The following is a 20,452-nucleotide window of genomic DNA, read 5'->3' as shown; positions in this document are numbered from 1 at the left end:
ATAGGTTTCCATGGAGAAGGGGGGGGGGGATGCGCAGGAAGTAAACTGAGTGAGCCTTTGGAATTCCCCCGAGGCTTGAATGGAGACACACGTGTGTCGACAAGTTCCCCTCGACCCACAGAGCCGGTCAGCCTACGGACACCGGCCTAGACTCGGGCCGCTGCAGGCCCGGATCTCTCAGGTGTCAGCCGTTTACTTCATACTTTTTTTAAGTATATTTTCTGGCCTTGTTTTGCCTTTATTGATAGGACAGTGACGAAGCAGACAGGAAGCAAATGGGAGACAGAGATGGGGTGGGATCGGGAAATGACTCCTATAGGCACCTGGACCCCCATGTGGTACGGGCGCTGTAACCAGTTGCGCCATTGTCATATTGTATGTGTTTGTGTACTGTATGGACAGGTTGATGGTTAATTTCACTGGTACTTGTGACTATGTGACAATAAAGGCCACTACCACTACTACTATACTACAACTACAACTACTACTGCTACCACTACTACTACACTACACTAGTACACTACAACTAATACCACCACTACTACTACTACTACTACTACTACTACTACTACAACAACAACAACTACTACCACCACCACTACCACCACTAGGGCTGTCACTTTACGTTCGAAAATCGATTGGACCAAACAACACAAGTTTCGAAAACTAAAATAGGGAATCAACTTTAACCAAATATTTACACCTCTAATTTTAAACGAAATAAACAAATAAAAAAGATGTAACAAAATTCACAAACAAGAATATAAGAATATAAAAGAATTCCGAAGTGCAGTAAGCATTGCGAAAGCTAAAAAGAAAATTCCCACCAATTTTACGACCGAACAGTTGTTTCAATCAGCTGCTTCAATCAGCTGCTGTGCTGCTCGTGGTTTTGCCAAAAAATGGAGGACAACGCTGATCAACTCCAGCGACATGTAGAGAGACGAAAGTGATAGGCCCTAATAACTTGAGGAGTTCGATGTGGAAGTACTTCGGATTTTTGGTATATCAAACTATGGAGAAGAACAAAGCGGTAGGCTTTGCAAACTGTGCAATCGAGTTCTACGTAGGCGAAATTTGTTTGACATTCTAATCGTAAACACAGACACAGCTACGTTGAAGACTGCAGTCATGTTACTGATGTAATGGCAGTTCACTCGGCTTACTGGTTTTCGAGAATGTTGCACTTCTGTTTGTCATTTTTGAAACTTCACGCCAATAAATCATCAGAAATATTGCTGGTTTATGCCTACAAGCCTCTCTTTACGTTTCGTCCCTAATGCAGTTGTTTGTGGATTGGCCTATATTTATGCTGAAAATGGAAACGTCTTTAGACATAAAAAATCGATTTTACAATCGATTCAATGAACACTTATGTCTCAAAAATCGAACAGGATTTTTTCACAAAAGTGACAGCCCTAACCACCACTACCACTACTACTACACTACACTAGTACACTACAACTACTACCACCACTACTACAACTACTACCAACACTACCACTACACTAGTACACTACAACTACTACCACCACTACTACTATCACTACACTAGTACTACTACCACCACTACCACTACACTACTACAACTACTACCACAACTACTACTACACTAGTACACTACAACTACTACCACCACAACTACTACCACCACTACACTACTACAACTACTACCACAACTACTACTACACTAGTACACTACAACTACTACCACCACAACTACAACTACTACCACCACTACTACACTACACTAGTACACTACAACTACTACCACTACACTAGTACACTACAACTACTACTACTACCACCACTACTACACTACAAGCACTACTACTACCACCATCACTACACTAGTACACTACAACTACTACTACTACTACCACCACTACCACTACTACAATACAACTACACTACTACTATTACCCCTCCCTTTTGCCTTTTTGTCCGAACGCTGGGGCTCAGTACAAGGGCTCTTCCTGTTTAAGAAGGCATAGGTTTCTGCTTTTGATTCTTATTAGAATGGTTAAGCAAACCGAACGAAATTGAATTGTAGACTCAGTCTAGTTGTCTGAGCTTGCTCAGCGAAGTCAAATTAGGCCGAATCCAGTTCAAAGGATACTGAGTAACCTAGCAGCAGAGCTGAAAAATGGGTCAACGATTCATATTTTACAGCTACAATGTCATTCTCGTAAACTTTACGTGGCACACACCTCAAATGAACCCACAGCCTGCACTGACCTGAAGAGGAAGCATGACGCAGCGTAATGTGCAGTAGAGTAAAGCAGGACTGCGCTGAGGCTGAGCATGACGCAGCGTAATGTGCAGTAGAGTAAAGCAGGACTGCGCTGAGGCTGCTCTTAGACCTTGTTATCAGTGCAGAGGGGGGAGAAACGCAGTGTCACACTCTCAGCTTGCGCCATATGCTGAGTGCCCAAGTCTTCGCCCAGAGGGGCTGGGCGCAAGGCACAGAGGCTGCAGCGGGCTAACTTGCAGGTCTCAGCCCCAGTAGAACTGACCAATGTGGGTATCCATTCTTTAGCAGGTCAGTTCTCGGCCAGGTTTTAGCTAGCCAAAGCAAGAGGTTTCTGAACCCTGCTTCTAGAGACCAACCCTGTGATCATGAAAGGCAAAAGTTATAGAAAAAAAAAAAAAAAAACATCTTTGATGACATTTTAGCTTAGAAAAAGCTCAAGAGCAGAACTTGGGCATGCAACCTTGCATCAGATTTGACTCACTCATAGCTTCACGTTACCGAGTGCTGCCTAAAGAGCTCCTTCAGGATCTAACGCAGTTATATTTACTGAGCACAAATGACAGGCCGACACGGCAGCAGGGCTCCTCCTCTTCTGACTCACACCCACATGCTCCTGCAAGGCTTGATGAATCAGCCCGAGCTGCATGCTGTAACTGGAGAACGTCCCGACGCTAGCCCTGCTCCACCTCCACCCTCAACGCTAGCCCTGCTCCACCTCCAACCTCAACGCTAGCCCTTCTCCACCTGCAACCTCCACGTCACCATCTGAGGTCCCAACGCTAGCCCTGCAACCTCCAAGTCACCATCTGAGGTCCCAACGCTAGCCCTGCTCCACCACGTCACCATCTGAGGTCCCAATGCTAGCCCTGCTCCACCTCCAACCTCTACGCCACCATCTGTGGGGGAGCTGAGATGAAGGGAACCTGCAGCTCCGTTCCTCAACGACACGGCGCCAATCATCCCATTTCAGCCAATCAGGAAGGGTGTCCCGGCCTTCCGACCAATGGGGGAAGGGAATTCTCGTGCTGTGACTGAGTGGGGTGCATTCAGTAATAAGTCCGGCGCTCCGACCCAGTTATGTCCGAGCGCTAAGAGCTCAGCTCAACGGCTCACGTTCCTCAGAGTCCAGCTGCAACAGCTGTCCCACCACACCGCACAGACCTGCAGCTGTCGCACTTTCTAATGCACGCCGACTAGACCACAGGAACGTCGGGCGAAACTGAGGGCTCTGCTAGCACACGCCAGGATATGCTACACCAAGCTACACCACGCCATGCCAGCACACGCTACACCAAGCTATGCCACCGCATGCCAGGACACGCTCCACAATGCTCCACCACCCCATGCCAGGGCACGCTACACCACACCACATCACGCTACACCATGCTCCATCACGCAGAGCCGTAGAGACAGAAGAGAAGGGATGATTACACTGAGCTCACATTCATCGAAGGTGGATTAGATTAGAGCTCTGCCATTGAAGGTAGATTAGATAGCACTCTGCCATTTGCATAGCTATGTCCCTTACGTTCACAGGCAATCTTGGGCAAACACTAAACAAGAAAGCCAAGTAATAGCAGGCTTACACTCTTACACAAGGTATTATCAAGTGTGCCTTCCCCCTCTAAACAGACACACAGCCACACACACACACACAGCCACATGCACACACACACACACAGAAAAGAGGCACTTTGTTGCTCCAGATTCCTGACAAACTTGTTGACCTTGTTTAACTTTTTCCAGACAGGACGGAGCAACCCAGTCTTGTTTCCATGTGTGTGTGTGCTCTCTCTCTCTCTCTCCTTGTTCTGAAACCAGTCCCATCTCAGGTAGTTCATGAAACCACGCAGCACTGAAACGGTCTTCTCTCTCTCTCTCTCTCGCTCTCACACACACACACACACCAAATATTCACTGTGCTCCCCCACAAAGAATGCTAGTTATGGTACTACAATACTACAACAGGGTGCTGCTCACAGGGGGAAACATGTTGGTGCAAAGCGACAGTGTGAAGCAGCACAACTACCCTACCAACCCTTATGCAATAGACAAAGAGCATACCAATTTGCTTCATACCAAATAGGAATTAAGAGCTCCATCAAACTAGCCACTGAAGGTTGTTGTACTAATGTGCAAAATATGCAAATAGGGAGAAATTGTTTTGGGATATTCAAACTACCATACAGAGAGAGCAGGAACAGGGAAAGAGAAATCCCAATGATTACAATAGATACACAATTACTCATTCAGAGAACAACCTACGTATGTCACTTGATAGCGACTGGATTTTATTTCATTTTACTTGATTAGGGAGTGGCTAAGAAAGAAAGAAAGAAAGAAAGAAAGAAAGAAAGAAAGAAAGAGAGGTGGGACACTGAATGTCTTGAATGAATGGATTTTAGTCCCCAGTGCCAATATCAGATGACCGTGTTCTGGCCAAACTCTTGTCCTACCAGTTGGCCTTCTGATCAGAATGAGCACGGAAGAGCCAATCAAACCCATGCAACACTCACACAGTGAGCCACAGCACAGTTCATGTAGCAAACTTGTGTTGGGTAAACATGAGCAAAGCTGCTGGTATCAGCAGCACTCTGCTACTTTACAGCACTGCGTTGAGCATCAGGACAATCTTATCTCTGAGACAATCCCAGTCTACAAGGAAGTGTGGCAGGCATAACGCAGACGCCATCTCCTATGCCTGTAGGAGGCCATAAGCACATGAACTCTGACCCAGAAAACTGTTGTGGGATGCCACTATATTGACACTTTTTGTTGTACTGTTGCAGACCCAGCAAAGACAGCTTTAGGGCAAAATAAATAGAATTAAGAGTTAATTTTATTTCAAATGTTTACCAAGATGTGAGTAGTAATTTCAATACAATGTCATTTCAACACGTTACACGGAACAAACATAGCAGTGCATTCATGCGCACGCTGCATCTCCACCATTGGGTACAGGTGTGTCACGTCAAGGCCACGAATGTAAACTAATACTTAATTTCTTCAAAAAAAAAAAAAAGACAAACTTGCACAACCTGCACAAAAGATAGAGTATGTTTATGGCCATGCCATCAGACTAAGCCACGTGTAGATGTAGTGTTTATTTTTACATCAACAACGCACTCGTTTAAAGTTCAGCCAGCTCCGAAACGCGTGGCACATCTTGGATAGCACGCAGGGATTGTGTGTTTGACTCACCAGGCACCTGCAAGCATGGGCTCTCAGCGATGGATTTCTAGAACCAGCCAAGAACCGTTTCCCCCACCATGACCCCAACACCAATGTACTTGGAAATTTAGCTGTAATTGCGTATACTGAGTGGACAAAGTTAACTTATTGGTTAACTTACTAACGTAACGATAATGATGGGTGCAACAGTGCCATAATGCCCTGCGCTGCATGAGCGTGGCTAGAAAAAAAAAATCACTCATAGCATAGTGTTAACATTTTCAATTCGTATGGTGACGACATGGCAAACATACCTAGTTATCTCACTAAAGTGCAATACAGTGTAAACATCAATATGACCTTGGTAGGTATTTTGGGATGTGCTGATAATTTGTAGAAGTGTACGCATGAAGCAAATGGCCCTCTATACTTTCCAGTATAAAAAAATAAGTTAGCTGTGAGACTTCCGACTAAAATGAGCTAGTTATCCATTCTAGTCACTCTGGACTTCAACATCCGCTCAGATTGTGCACTACTCTGAAACGTGTGCCTCAAAAAGGCTGTTCAAGACTAACTACACCACTTAATCCGACATCATAAACACTTGCTCCGTGCATCATTCATTCCAACTTGTGGTGACGCTAGATTCTATTTGGCTAGCATTACATCCTACCTTGCTAGCAAGCAACCTTGGATATGTCAATGCTCTTCACACACTTGACGGCACAAAGACTGAATACTTACCTTTCCTTCTGTCAGTAACGACTTAAGGGTTTAGTATCCAACCCAGTATCTCAAAGGAATGTAAGACTGGAAGTGGAAAAGCTCAAGGCTCCCCGTGCGTAACTTTCGGAGGATAGGTGACGTACGGTGGGAGGTGTATGTGCGGCTCTGCTACACTGGGGTCCTTTCTCAGTTTTATTTCATGCGAGATGTGTACATTGAACTAGACGTGAGATGTTGTTTAGGAATGGTTATGGCGAGAAATCACGACTTAAACTGCACTAACTCTAAACGGGCTTGATAACGTCCCGCATCTGGCCTGGCCAAACGAGACAGTTACTGTTTGATGTGAACCATTTAAACCCTTCTCAGGTTTTTTTTTTTTTTTGCTCACCGTGTCGTCAGCTATTGGCCGTCCTTGCAACTCCCTCCTCCCGAGTAACGCCCAAGTATGCTGTCCTGTAATTCAGTAATCCACCCCCTCAAACAAATGTTTTATTGGTCCACAGCAACTCCGTAGTTCGGAAGTGGTTGGTGATGCTTAAATGTACCATTAATGTATTCGCATAATCCAGCCTTCTCTCAAATATGCAACATGGTCATGCTGCTCACTGGATGATGTAATAAGGAAGTAAGGCAACGTTAAGAACATGATTGGTCGACGAGTTTGTCCGTCTCTTTGGCGTGCTGAGGCGATTACAGTAAATCCTTTCTTTCTTAGAACCGCTAGAGGGAGTCCTTCCCACTGAAACTTGACCAAACTACATCATGTGAAGTCACCAGGGCTGCTGCTGCCTGACACATTGTTAGGATTGAGCATCAAACATCTAGTCAATGTCTGTGAGAACACATGGCATAACAATGATCTATTCTATTTTACCAAAATAACTAGGTTAAACATTATGCAAACATCCTGCTTCCAGAAATGGTCTAAAAAAGGCAATTACATAACATCCATCAGTTTAGACATTCTGTTTAGGCTAATCTTTCTCTGAGTCACTTGGTTAAAGAATTCAAGAGATGAGTCGGTATGTAGAAACACTGGTCCAAGAGTTTTATTTAGCAAGAAACCAACTTGACTTCTGCAATGGAATGCATACCCTCTCCGAGACAGGACGGCGAACTGGTTAAACAGCTTCTGTATAAAATCTGAGACGAACACCATGACTGACAAAGAAGTAAAAACATTCATACAACATTCAAAACGGAAAAAAAAACTTCTGGTTCAGACTTCAGTCACAGCACTAGAGGAGCCAGAATGGATAGAGAGAGGATGGAGGAAGGGTGTATATATATATATATATATATATATATATATAAATAAGAGAGAGAGAGAGAGAGAGAGAGAGAGAGAGAGAGAGAGAGAGAGAGAGAGAGAGAGAGAGAGAGAGAGAGAGAGAGAGAGAGAGAGAGAGAGAGAGAGAGAGAAGATATTATGTGGATTTCCATTGGGACCTACACATCAGCCCAGGTGAGTGAGGCTCTCAGAGATTCAGACGCTACCTTTCCTTCAGAGTAATTTAACTGTAAAACCTTAAGACTTTACTCTCCCCAGCAAACAGTAGTAAACTCCAGATTTTTTTTATAAGACCGCACACAGTTTTTTTTATTTTTTTTGCTCCTCAAACTTGAACTAGTGGTTCAAAACACAATTTCAAGGACTGCGGTTCTAAGAATGTTGTTTGGTAATATCATTTCTCCACAAGTATGGAGATCAATTTTTCACTTTTCTTTCATTTTTATCTAATGGTCACTGGTTCAGTTGGATTGTGTAGGACTGTAGGAAAGCGCATATTCAGGGCTGCTCCTGAAGGCCCCCTAAAGTGCAGCGTTCAAGGCTCAGCAGACGCCTGGCCTCATGTCAGTGTGGCTGCCGCTGGTCCCCACAGGCGTCTCTGAAGGTCAACTCCTCGCGACGGCGGCCGACTCTGGAGCGGGTCGACGCCAGAGATGGGGCCAGTTCTGGAGTGTGCAGCGAGCGCGGGCTGCCCCACTGCTTGTGCCAGTCTTACAGCACCCCCACCCCTCCAAGCCTCACACAGACGCCACTGGAGTGTGGCGTGGCGTGGCATGGCGTGGCAGGCTAGGGTCAGGAATTGAGCTACCGCAAGCCACCGATTGGTCAGCCAGTCAGGTGCGAGGACCCAACGCTAAACTACACGAGGGAGGGAGGGAGAGTCGGTCACAAGAGCTGCTACCGGCAGAGAGTGAAGTCTGATCTGTGTTACAGCACACAGAGACTCAAGGCCACACCACCTGAGTGGTGCAGCACACAGAGACTCAAGGCCACACCACCTGAGTGGTGCAGCACACAGAGACTCAAGGCCACACCACCGGAGGCAGAATGGTGCTGCACGCCAGACTGGTCAGGGGTACCAAGGTCCTCAAGAGTAAACACGAGACCGAGAGAGAGAGAGAGACAGAGAGAGAGAGCAGTCAAGTGTTGGCAAATTACTGTAAAATGCACCTCTCCTTTCTATCCCAGTCTGAACCATTTGGAATCGAGCTGCACAGCAACATACCATGGGGAAGACACAGATGGAGGAGAGAGAGAGAGAGAGAGAGAGAGAGAGAGAGAGAGAGAGAGAGAGAGAGAGAGAGAGAGAGAGAGAGAGGGGAGAGGAGAGGGAGAGAGAGAAAGAGAGGGAGAGAGAGGGAGAGAGAAAGAGAGGGAGAGAGGGGGAGAGGAGAGGGAGAGGGGAGAGAGAGAGAGAGACGGAGAGAGAGAGAGAGGAGAGGGAGAGAGAGAAAGAGAGAGGAGAGGGAGAGAGAGGAGAGGGAGAGAGGGGGAGAAAATTACAGGCAGGCAGGCAGAAGCACAGAAACATGCTCAAAGAAAAAAAGGAGAAAATAAAGAAAGCATGCACTGCTCTTGTCCGTGTAGGTCACACTTGAAAAATATTGTTAGCTTAACACCTCCACTATATATACGTGTATAGATTCAGATATAAATATTTCAGGTTTGATCATCATTGCACATCTAATATCTGCTTTGTGGGAAATGTTTCAAACTGATTTAAAAAAAAAAAAAAAAAAAAAAAAAAAAAAAAAAAAACAATGATTGAAAGTAATTGGGCTAAAATGAATTAAAGTATGTGCTGAAGTCACCCAGAACACACCAGGCCAACTTTGGGACCAGTCCCAGAGACCCACACTGGCATCGAGGCCCAGTCTGGGTCAGAAGCTGCCTGAGAGAGACCACTGGCACTGGGGTAAGAGAAGCGGGTTCTGGGGTAAGAGAGGCGGGGCAGTGAGGGGGGAGGGGCCGGAGGATTAAGGACATGAGAACAACCGAATGCTAAGCAGGTAAACAGAGCGGCGTGGCACTCCCAAGTGAAGGTGTGTGGAGGGAGAGAGAGAGAGAGAGAGAGAGAGAGAGAGAGAGAGAGAGAGAGAGAGAGAGAGAGAGAGAGAGAGAGAGAGAGAGAGAGAGAGAGAGAGAGAGAGAGACTGGAGGACGCTTGAGGTGGAGAGGGATGGAGGCAGTGGAGGTCTGGTCCACCGTTTGGTCGCCCCTCTGCTCCCCCATCTACTTTGCAGTCATCATCTGGACAAACTCTGAAAGCAGATGGGAGCAGAAACATGTGAAACACACACACACACACACACACACACACACACACACGCACGCACACACGCACGCACGCCACTAAATAAGAAATGCATATGCGTGCATACCAACATGCACGCACGCACGCCACTAAATAAGAAATGCATATGCGTGCACGCACACACCTTTAATTCTCCATTCCCTCAATATAATTTAATTTTCTCTCTAATCAGATTTAAATACTTGCCAGTCAAAACAAAGGCATTATATTTTAAAACAATTCAATTGATTTGAAAGAAAGTCTGTCAGGATAGTATCATTAGGGGTAGAGTACACACCGGGTGCCATGTTGCCTTAAGAGGAATAGTAATAACAGTCATCATAACCGCACCGAGCGCCAAAGCCAGCAGCTGAAGCCCACAGAGCCGCATACAGACTGAGGCCCGACTAACATTAGAGCTGCAGGATGATGCCATCCTGAGAGATCGATCACGCACGCACGCACGCACGCACTGGGGGAAGACCTTTCCATCACTGAGGATGCACAAATGCATAGGATGAAAGGTGTGGTTTGAAGAGGGCTGTTGTTCCGACAGGCGAGTACCAATATTGAAGGAACAAGAGTGGCCAGACCCTCAAGCTGTAAACATCTAACAAAGACCAAGCATTGTGCACATAGGATCAGATGCACTCAAAATACTCCATGTTTAGGATGTCTCTAAAATCACATTGTGCTAGGGCTGCCCACCTTCGTAGTTGACCTGTCCGTCGCCGTCGATGTCTGCCTCCCGGATCATCTCGTCCACCTCCTCGTCCGTAAGCTTCTCCCCCAGGTTGGTCATGACATGACGAAGTTCAGCGGCGCTGATGTAGCCGTTGCCATCCTGTACACACACACACACACACACCACATCAGCTGGAGCCATCATGCCATCCAACAACTTCAGTCAACTTGGTAAAATCAAAACCACACAAAAGTTTTATCTCAAACATTCTACCATTGTGAGCATGAAAACATATCTATTTAAAAAACAAGGGACAGAAACTTGATATGTTGCTGATATATTCTTGTTCAGTGTTTATTAATAATCAACAACTCATTAGCAAATTATCAACCAAGTGTGAAGAAGCCACACACTGAATGATTAGTATATTAATGATTAGTAACACTTTTAGCTCCAGCTCATTGAATCAGATTAGACCGTTAGCTTATAGCAGAGATGCCAACGGTCTAATCTGATTCAATGAGCTGGAGCTAAAAGTGGTATCGCCAGACTCAGAGAAGGGCTGGATGAACTGGAGAAAGGTACAAATCAATTGTTTAACTCAAGGGGAGGTGGAAAATGAGTAATTCCCCAAATGGTGCAATGTCCCTTTAAGAGAGGTGGCACCTGAAGGCGTTGAAGACGTTTTACTGGCTGAGCGTTTACCTTGTCAAACACGCGGAAGGCTTCCCTGATCTCTTCCTCACTGTCTGTGTCCTTCATCTTCCTCGCCATCATGGTGAGGAACTCTGGGAAGTCAATGGTGCCGTTCCCTGATGACCACACACACACACAGGTCAAAGGTCAGAGAGGGGCAGGGTGACCAGCATCAATTCACTGATTGATGAGAGTTAAAATCCCTGGCAGTGTGTGCATGCATTTATTAGCATGTCTGTATGTGTGTGTGTGTGTGTCTGTGTGTGCATGCATTTATTAGCATGCATGTGTGTGTGTGTTTTTGTATGATGTATGCTTATCTGGGACGCATTTCCCAAAAGCATAGTTGCTAACTAAATGACCCATTGCCAACCAACTAAGTTGCTAACAGGTTAGCAACTATGGTTTTGGGAAACGCACCCCTGAATGAGAAATATTTAATTTTGTGTGTGTGTGTCTTTGATGAGTGAGTATATTTTAATATGATGTATGAGAAATGTTTATTTTTCTGAGTGTGTGTGTGTGTCTTTGATGAGGGAGTATGTTTTGCTATGAAGTATACTTCTCTGAATGATAAATATTTAGTTTTGTGTGTGTGTGTAACGAATGCCAGCTAGCTTTTGTGCTTGTGGAACGTTGGTAAAGCTCACTCCCCGATGCCTCAAGAGTGCTGCTGGCATAAGAGCCAGTAGCCTGGGCTATTGGCTCAATTGTTAGCGCGCTCGCCTCCCGATCCGAGGTGCTGCTGTTTCGCGGGTTCGAGTCCGGGCGTGTGCAGGGCTGAATCGCGCAGGTTCAACACAACGCAGGTTATGTGTGTGTGCCATGCTCACCGTCAGCGTCCACCTCGTTGATCATGTCCTGCAGCTCCGCCTCAGTGGGGTTCTGTCCCAGCGAGCGCATGACCGTGCCCAGCTCTTTGGTGGTGATGGTGCCATCGCCGTCCTTATCAAACAGGGAGAACGCCTCCTTGAACTCTGACAGAAGGAAACACAATCCAAACCTCGTTTAGTTCTGACAGGGGTTCTAGACTGAGTGCAGAATGGGAACAACTCAAGCCTGTCTACTTACCAGCAATCTGCTCTTCTGTCAACTGATCTGCCTGGAAAACAGAAGTCCAATTCAAGACATTAGCCAATGTTGACTACTAATGGGCATTATTCACTGTTTTACAACTCCTCGACAATGAACATGAAATGAATTAAGATCACTTTTAATTTTAACAGGTGCTAAAGCTGAGATAACCTTGTCATTGCAAGGCCCGTGATGAATGACGCAGCGGAGCAACAGCTTTAGCGACGAATTGGCACAGCTGATATTGGAGACACACCAGACACAACTTACTTGATATTATTTAAAAAATATCTCGCGGTCATGACTGCTCAGTTTCTGTGTTGCGTTTTAGGATTCGATCATTGTCGCGAAAGTCTAAAATTAGTCCGCCATGCACCATATTTGCCGCAATACTGGACCAGTAAGTGAAAGCGCCCTAGAAACGTGCCGCCTGCATTACAGATATCTCATAACGTGGTTAGGAAAGTAATCCACCGACATGATACACATGTTAAATGAGAAGCCGGCATTACTGTTTCTGCTCTTTTCGGTTCTGTTTCATAGTATTTGGCGCTAAAGTTTATCGACTGCCGACTGAATGCCAATAACAACCAGAACTGGCAAGAGTGAGTGTACAGATCATAACATTAACCGATGATGCCAAAACCGAAAATGCCGGTGCTAGCTAAATGAACACAGCTTTTCAGACACGACTGGATAGACTAACGTTAAGGTATGGTTGTCACATCAAATTCACCAGTCTCGGCTCTAGATTTCTATTTTTATTATTATTATGGATGCGGAACCTATCTTTCAATGCATCAAAGAGGCTACAAGTATCACACCGACAGGTGGTGTTCAACAGCAAATATGTTTCTCGGAAAGTAACGTTAACATTTACGTTTACTTCGTGCCTGGGTAATGATAATAACAACGTTCACGTTGACGTTATATTCTGTGCCGTCTGTGTACACTGGTCTACACATGATCACTTTACTTGAACATTAATTATCTTTGTTCCCATCGTTTGCTTCCTACCTAGATAACGCCTGCGTTAGTCACTTGGGTGCGCCCAATGCTGAACGGAAAGCTAAATTGGCTAGCTAGACAGCTAGCAATAGCAGGCTAGCTAGTTCTACGCTGCGAGAGGCTAACGTGATCTATCTATTTTTACAAACGTACCCATCGCTAGCAGGCTAACTGGCGAAATCACACGCTGAATTATTCTATTGGTTTTCCCTGCTGATTAAAATACAACATACACAGCCAAAACATGAGCCAATGCTTACAGTGTATGATGACGCTTTGGAAAAGTAAGTATGCAAAATCTATAATATAGAACGGCGGTACTAGCCAACGGCATTAGCCTTATTTATGGTTTAGCTAACTGTGATGGGTACTTATATCAGCGTCTCAGAAAGCCAACTCTGAATGAGACCTGATGTGCCTTCAACATCATTCGACTTGACAGCGATTTGCTATATTGGATAGTGTTTACTTACCATTGTGTAATTACTCTGTTTCCTTGGGTAGCTTGTCTGGAAAAGGAATTGTTTGATTGATCAATCTCCGTAGATAGCCACTAGTGCTCGCGCCTGCTCCTGCCCTGCGTCTCAGACGTTGTATCGCTCCGCCGTAGTTGTTGGGTTTCAAGCGCGACCACGCACTCCCTGACAACCTGATTGTCACAAAGGTGTCCCTGCGCCAAGACCAGACATAGAAGAAGTAAATGCCAAGATATGGTTGGTTCATCATCCTCAAACAATTATGTGCAAATATCTAATATGTTATCCAGACCGAACAGAGAAATAAATAATTTTGCAAGTCTCTTACCTTGTTTCAAAGGAACACTTACAAGTTTGAATGAGGGCGGTTTACAACTTGACAGATTCGGATTCCGCTTGTCATGTGATCACATGAACGGGATTCAATTGGTTTTCGGCCACCTGCAATGCGTCAGGGAGTCCTCTCTGAGAGGGAGATCTTAAAGGGACAGTGCAGAGTTGGAGTTGAACCGGTTGAACTTCTGTAGTAGCTCAGAGTGGTGAAAATACCTCATCCCTTGTTTGTGGGTTATTTTGTAATGTGAGTGTATTTCATGATCTGCAGTATAACACAAAGGTGTTCATAGTTATACAAGGATACAAGGAAGTTTATTGTCACATGCATATAGTTACTGGAAGTAAGAAATGCAGTGAAATGGGGTAAAAGTGCAGTAGAAGAGGGGTTTAGTAGATTAAGTGGCAAGGGCTGCATAAGAAAGGTGGGGGAGGATTGGGATTGGGGGGGGCACCAACAAGGAGCACCCAAGAGCATTATTAGTGTCATACCAGATAATTTACTGTTAATGAGTCGTCTACATGCAGTAAATGTTCATTGTTAGGTTAATAAAACCGTTGTGACACTGGCCTAAATTATACCCTTGCAGCCATACTGTGCGAGAGAGGTAAAGGTTATGGGTAAAAGTGCAGTAGAAGAGGGGTTTAGTAGATTAAGTGGCAAGGGCTGCATAAGAAAGGTGGGGGAGGATTGGGATTGGGGGGGGCACCAACAAGGAGCACCCAAGAGCATTATTAGTGTCATACCAGATAATTTACTGTTAATGAGTCGTCTACATGCAGTAAATGTTCATTGTTAGGTTAATAAAACCGTTGTGACACTGGCCTAAATTATACCCTTGCAGCCATACTGTGCGAGAGAGGACAGTCTGTTTGGACTGAAGCCCCTGATTCTGGCCCATAAGGGATTTGGGCACTGCTCATTCATTGGGTACTACGGCTACACTGACCCCAATTAGGTGCCCAGAACAGGAGAGAGATGGACCAGAGCACTGGAGAACTGCCGCATTCCGTCCCTCCCCGACGGGCGTACAGGAGCGGGCGCTGACAGTGAGAACCCTTAGGATATAGGTGACGCAAAAATGCAGAGCATTAGACGGCGGGTCGGAGGAAGACGAGGAGGAAGAGGAGAAAGGTGATCCCGTAATTAGTGCTCTCAGCTAGAGAGAGAGGCTCAGGCTGCTGGTCAGTGGACAGACAGCCGTTGTGGTTGGAGAGAAGATCTGATGTCTCCCAGGCCAGTGTTCATTACCTTCCACTGGACAGGAGTCCCCTCACACACATGTGCATGCACTCATACAGACAGGCATGTGTTCACACTAACACATACACACACACACACACACACACGCCACTAAAGAGCCATTGATATTTGAATAGATTCATGGATAGAAACACTTCATCACCTCTCTGTTTTGCATAGTGAAACCACACATTCACCCACCCCTACACACACACACACACACACAATCACACATGTGCGCACGTCAACACACACACACACACCAGTATTTGCATACTTTGCTTACACACACAGTTACACACCACTTATTTTCACTCATGTATGCGGTGGTCTTGTTTCTTAGTTTGAGAGTACATGTGAAAATATACATCACAATAAGGGTGTTTAGACTAAGAGTGTTACACTGGGGAAGAGTGTGTTAGACCACAGGTTACTCTATACAACCACAGGTATACTGCATGCGTCTCCACAGTATACTGCATGCGTCTCCACAGTATACTGCATGCGTCTCCACAGCATACTGCATGCGTCTCCACAGTATACTGCATGCGTCTCCACAGTATACTGCATGCGTGTCCAGCTCTGCGTCTCCACAGTATACTGCATGCGTGTCCAGCTCTGCGTCTCCACAGTATACTGCATGCGTCTCCACAGTATACTGCATGCGTCTCCAGCTCTGCGTCTCCACAGTATACTGCATGCGTCTCCACAGTATACTGCATGCGTCTCCACAGTATACTGCATGTGTCTCCACAGTATACTGCATGCGTGTCCAGCTCTGCGTCTCCACAGTATAACCAGCTCTGCGTCTCCACAGTATACTGCATGTGTCTCCACAGTATACTGCATGCGTGTCCAGCTCTGCGTCTCCACAGTATACTGCATGCGTCTCCACAGTATACTGCATGCGTCTCCACAGTATACTGCATGCGTCTCCAGCTCTGCGTCTCCACAGCATACTGCATGCGTGTCCAGCTCTGCGTCTCCACAGTATACTGCATGTGTCTCCACAGTATACTGCATGCGTGTCCAGCTCTGCGTCTCCACAGTATAACCAGCTCTGCGTCTCCACAGTATACTGCATGCGTCTCCAGCTCTGCGTCTCCACAGCATACTGCATGCGTGTCCAACTCTGCGTCTCCACAGTATACTGCATGTGTCTCCACAGTATACTGCATGCGTGTCCAGCTCTGCGTCTCCACAGTATAACCAGCTCTGCGTCTCCACAGTATACTGCATGTGTCTCCACAGTATACTGCATGCGTGTCCAGCTCTGCGTCTCCACAGTATACTGCATGCGTGTCCAGCTCTCCCCATTCCTCCTGTCTTCAGCAGATGGGTCCCCCCTCTTTAAACTGGCCTCCAAAGGGCACAATGTCAGTTCATAATGTTGTAAGCTTAAGTCTTATTGTATTTAGTCAGTTATGAGGTAAATAAATGTTGTTTATGAGTTCACTTTCAAAAATTGCGAAAAAGAGAAGCAAGCAAACAGTAGGCCTTTTCACACAGAGATCACGCTAAATTTGCGGGAAGAGGGGACGTCTTTTTGCCGTCTTTTTGTGTCTGAAAGCGAGGTGAAAATTTGCCGGCCTGCTGATCTGTTCACAAGATGCGGCATTTTGGGGAGCCAGGAGGCAGGATCAGCTATAGTAAATTAAATTGTGACGTGCAACAGGGGGCGTGTAGAGTGATAGTCGTAGGCCTTATGTGCGTGGGCCTTTAGATACAGCAGGTGTGTGATTTCAAAAACCATGGGGGGAGAACCGACTGCACTTTGGTTAGCTTGCATTTGCTTTGCTGTTGCTATTAGAATGTTAAATTCTTGCGATATATGTCTTCAGACAATAAAACGTAATTTGGAAGGGAAATTGAAGAGAAGAGTTGCCCCTTGCCTTGGCCGTACAATGTAGGCTACTGTGCGTACAATTTATTCATGAAATCGTTCAATTACAACAATAAAAATAGCTTGTGTACTGTCTTAATTGAAACATGCTTCGCGCACAAATGATAGCCTAGGGCAAAGAGAATGGACATCTCAACATAAGGATACATTAGAAGATGATGATTAGTGTAAACTTTGTCACACGACGTGATAAGCAGTTCTTTAAAAACGCAATGTTCCATTTAGTCATAAATCATTCAAGCGTAGGCCTAGTGCTCGTCATGAAAAGAAAACAGCAGCTTAATATTTTTCAGGTGTTTAACAGTAGGCCTCATAGACTGTATATATAGAACTGGACAGTGTGCCGTCTGTTAAGAGTGATGCGAGCGCTAGTCCAGAGCCCCCTATTTTTGTATCTACAACTTTTTATTCGAAAAAATTGTTTTCAAGATGCTTCAATACACACAATTTTTCTTTTCTCGCTGAAATTATTATTTTTTTTATGTTATATTAACAAATCTAAAAAAGGCGTGTTTACACCTATTGACAGCTGGCTGGCTGCAGACACGACGCTTTGTCCATTATGTTTTAAAGTGCGTATGTCAGGTTAAAAAACATTTTTGACAAATGAAGGGACATGAAGCAAGATAGTTGTGAGTAGTGATTTTTCTTGAAAAATCAACTTGAAATACAATAGAACAATATTTACAGTACAGTTATTTTTATAACTGAATTTATGAACATTCCAGGAAACATTCCAGACACAATGATGACCTCATAAGAGGGAGTCCAGCAAAGTTGGTCAATTAAAACACATGGGATAAGGGATCATAAAGTAGTTTTTTTTTACACTGATGAGGCCAAAAACATGACCTAATTCCAGTATGTCATGCTAGAGTCTACTACCTGCCTGACATAAAAATATCCTGATACCTTTTTTCTTTACTGGCAACCATTATTGATCTTAAAATGTGATGAGGATATGGGTAAGTAGCAATGCTTGAAGTTGCCACAAGTTGTGTCACTTGCCATCACATAGGCCATTATATAGCCTAAACTAAGTAGAATCAGTAAGCAACTCATTAGTCTGTGTTCAGCCAACCATAGGCATATATGCTTTTCTTTAGAGACCTGACTATAAAACCATCAGTGTATATGTGCTACCACACATTTGCTCTTTATATATATATCTATACATCTGCTTATCAACTAATGTTAGCTATAGACAGACTATTAATTTGCTTCCTGATTCTACTTAACTTGTTGTATATGAAAGCCTATGTTATGGCAAATGACACAACTGCCATTTTGAAGCCATGATGCATACTAATAGTGATCCGATCCTACTCACACCCCTAATCAATTTCTCACTGATGATTTGATGGCCATGATTTACCTAAATTGTGTAGCCTATTCGTCTTTACTTTGTCCCTGCCAGTCATGCTCATGCTTATGAACCACTGGTATGTCATAGAGAACATTTTTGGCCTTATCAGTGTAAAAGAAAATGCACTTAAAACCCATTCTCCCCTATGCTCAACTTTGCTGGACTCCCTCTTATGAGGTCATCACTGTGTCTGGAATGTTCATAAATTCAGTTATTCTATTGCATTTAAAGTTGTTTTTTCAAGAAAAATCACTACTCACTAGCCTACTATCTTGCTTCATGTCCCTTCATTTGTCAATTTTTTTTTAACCTGACATACGCACTTTAACGTCTAGGCTGCAGACACTACCACGTCATCGCTCACTTATTTTAACAACACCTGATTTCGACACATAATCTAACCTAAATAAGTGTTGCTGTTATTATCATTAGGCTATATCTTATCACAGTCTGACTAAATACAAAATTGATAGTCATACATTGTGTAGTTGTTTGTAAGAGACATCATTGTTAGTTGTGACAGATTCTTTGTGAAAAAAGATAAGTGCTGTTCTTTCGTAGATGCTAAGTATATTAGCTCATAGCATGCTACATCATGCTAGCATTAGCCAGTTGATAGGTAAAGTAAAAGGGCTCTGCTATATTGAAGTGACGTTAGCCAGTCACCATCATTTACAGTCCTACTTGTTTCAAATGGTTTAACGTAACCAGTGATTGCCGCCATCATTGTTGCAACTTCATTTGAATACACTTAAATTAAGCTGGAGAAGGCGATGTTAAGTTTCGTGCGTTAACTCTTGGTTAGTTTTGCGAATGGCAATGAGCGCCACCTAGCCTGCTAGGGTCGAACAACCTCGGTATGCCCATTTATGAATCAGCCCGACAAATAACGTTACTTGTGTTTTAGTGAACACATTATTGGACCATAGCTTAACGTGAGGAGGGATTCAAAGTTACAAATGCTTAGTATGCTCAGAACAGCGGTATCTGAAAATGCGTTAAGGTATCGTTGTTACCTGCGATTGCACTGCTGGAGAAGCATTTTGCATTGGTATGATTTGATCAGGTCTTGCCAGTGATGTGTAATCCTCCCGTAGACGTACATCATTTCAAAATAATATGTCTAAATTGAAAACTGTGACAACCCATGGATAGGCTCTCTCAATATGTCTGTAATCGTATGCCTCTACCACAGGCTTGCTAGTCAGAGAGGGTGCTCCATTACCAGAGAGAGTGCTCCATTATAAATCAAAAATGTAATATTGCAGCCTTCATGTCAGCTGTAAAAATATGAGAACATGGACCTACTACATCAGGATACTCTGTAAACATTTTACACATAATCAGGAAGCTACTTTGCTGTTCAGTGTGTGATGTGTTTAAAGTGGTACTACGTTTAAAGAAACATTTTTATTCTTTGTTTCAAGTGCAGAAGAAAATACCACATTATGATGATGGTTATGGTTACCCTTAACAAATACAAAACAATATAATACTTAAAACAGGGATCAATCAATAGCCTAATGAAATAAACAATGAAAATGAGGGGGGAAAGCAATAATAACTAATAATGCCCATTCAATCAATAATATAATAACAACAACATGGTAAGACTACATTAAGGAGAATATCAATAATAAACAAATGTCAAATTAATCAACAGCCTATAATGAAAATAAAACAGTACTACTGCATACAAACCATAATGTATAAGAAGTGCTTAAAAGACCAAAAACTATCACAAGAACGAAGAGCACTGGGCAACTCATTCCACCAACATGGAACCACTGAGGAAAAGAGTCTGGAATTTGACCTAGCGTTTAAGACTGGTCGACACAACAGACGCTCATCAGAAGACCGCAGTGGGCGGTTGGGGATGTATATCTTGATCATTGAATTAAAATAACAAGGAGCAGATCCAGTCAGTGTC

The 20,452-nt window shown here is 44.3% G+C and overlaps 2 protein-coding genes and 1 long non-coding RNA gene across 3 annotated transcripts in view; all 3 read right to left on the bottom strand.

Annotated features, from left to right (window-relative positions):
• The window catches only part of LOC125285510 (pyruvate carboxylase, mitochondrial-like), a 90,992-nt gene extending 84,492 nt beyond the window's left edge, over window positions 1-6,500 (bottom strand). The window contains 1 exon segment of the mRNA XM_048229998.1: window positions 6,170-6,500. The gene's annotated coding sequence lies outside the window, so the exon portion shown is untranslated.
• Window positions 6,501-7,484: 984 nt separating this feature from the next.
• On the bottom strand, window positions 7,485-8,771 carry LOC125288245. Its single transcript, XR_007192470.1, has 2 exons — window positions 8,483-8,771; window positions 7,485-8,443 (listed from the first exon to the last, which is right to left on the bottom strand). It is a non-coding gene; the product is annotated as an uncharacterized LOC125288245 (long non-coding RNA).
• Window positions 8,772-8,921: 150 nt separating this feature from the next.
• Window positions 8,922-13,871, bottom strand: calm3b (calmodulin 3b (phosphorylase kinase, delta)). Its single transcript, XM_048234433.1, has 6 exons — window positions 13,675-13,871; window positions 12,191-12,221; window positions 11,953-12,096; window positions 11,129-11,235; window positions 10,447-10,582; window positions 8,922-9,706 (listed from the first exon to the last, which is right to left on the bottom strand). The coding sequence occupies exons 1-6, from the start codon at window positions 13,675-13,677 to the stop codon at window positions 9,678-9,680; spliced, it is 450 nt and encodes a 149-aa protein (XP_048090390.1). The 5' UTR covers window positions 13,678-13,871; the 3' UTR covers window positions 8,922-9,677.
• Window positions 13,872-20,452: the final 6,581 nt, after the last annotated feature.

This window comes from Alosa alosa, chromosome 2, assembly GCF_017589495.1.
Source record: "Alosa alosa isolate M-15738 ecotype Scorff River chromosome 2, AALO_Geno_1.1, whole genome shotgun sequence".
NCBI lineage: Eukaryota > Metazoa > Chordata > Actinopteri > Clupeiformes > Clupeidae > Alosa > Alosa alosa.
This window is presented reverse-complemented; position numbering and strand designations above follow the sequence as displayed.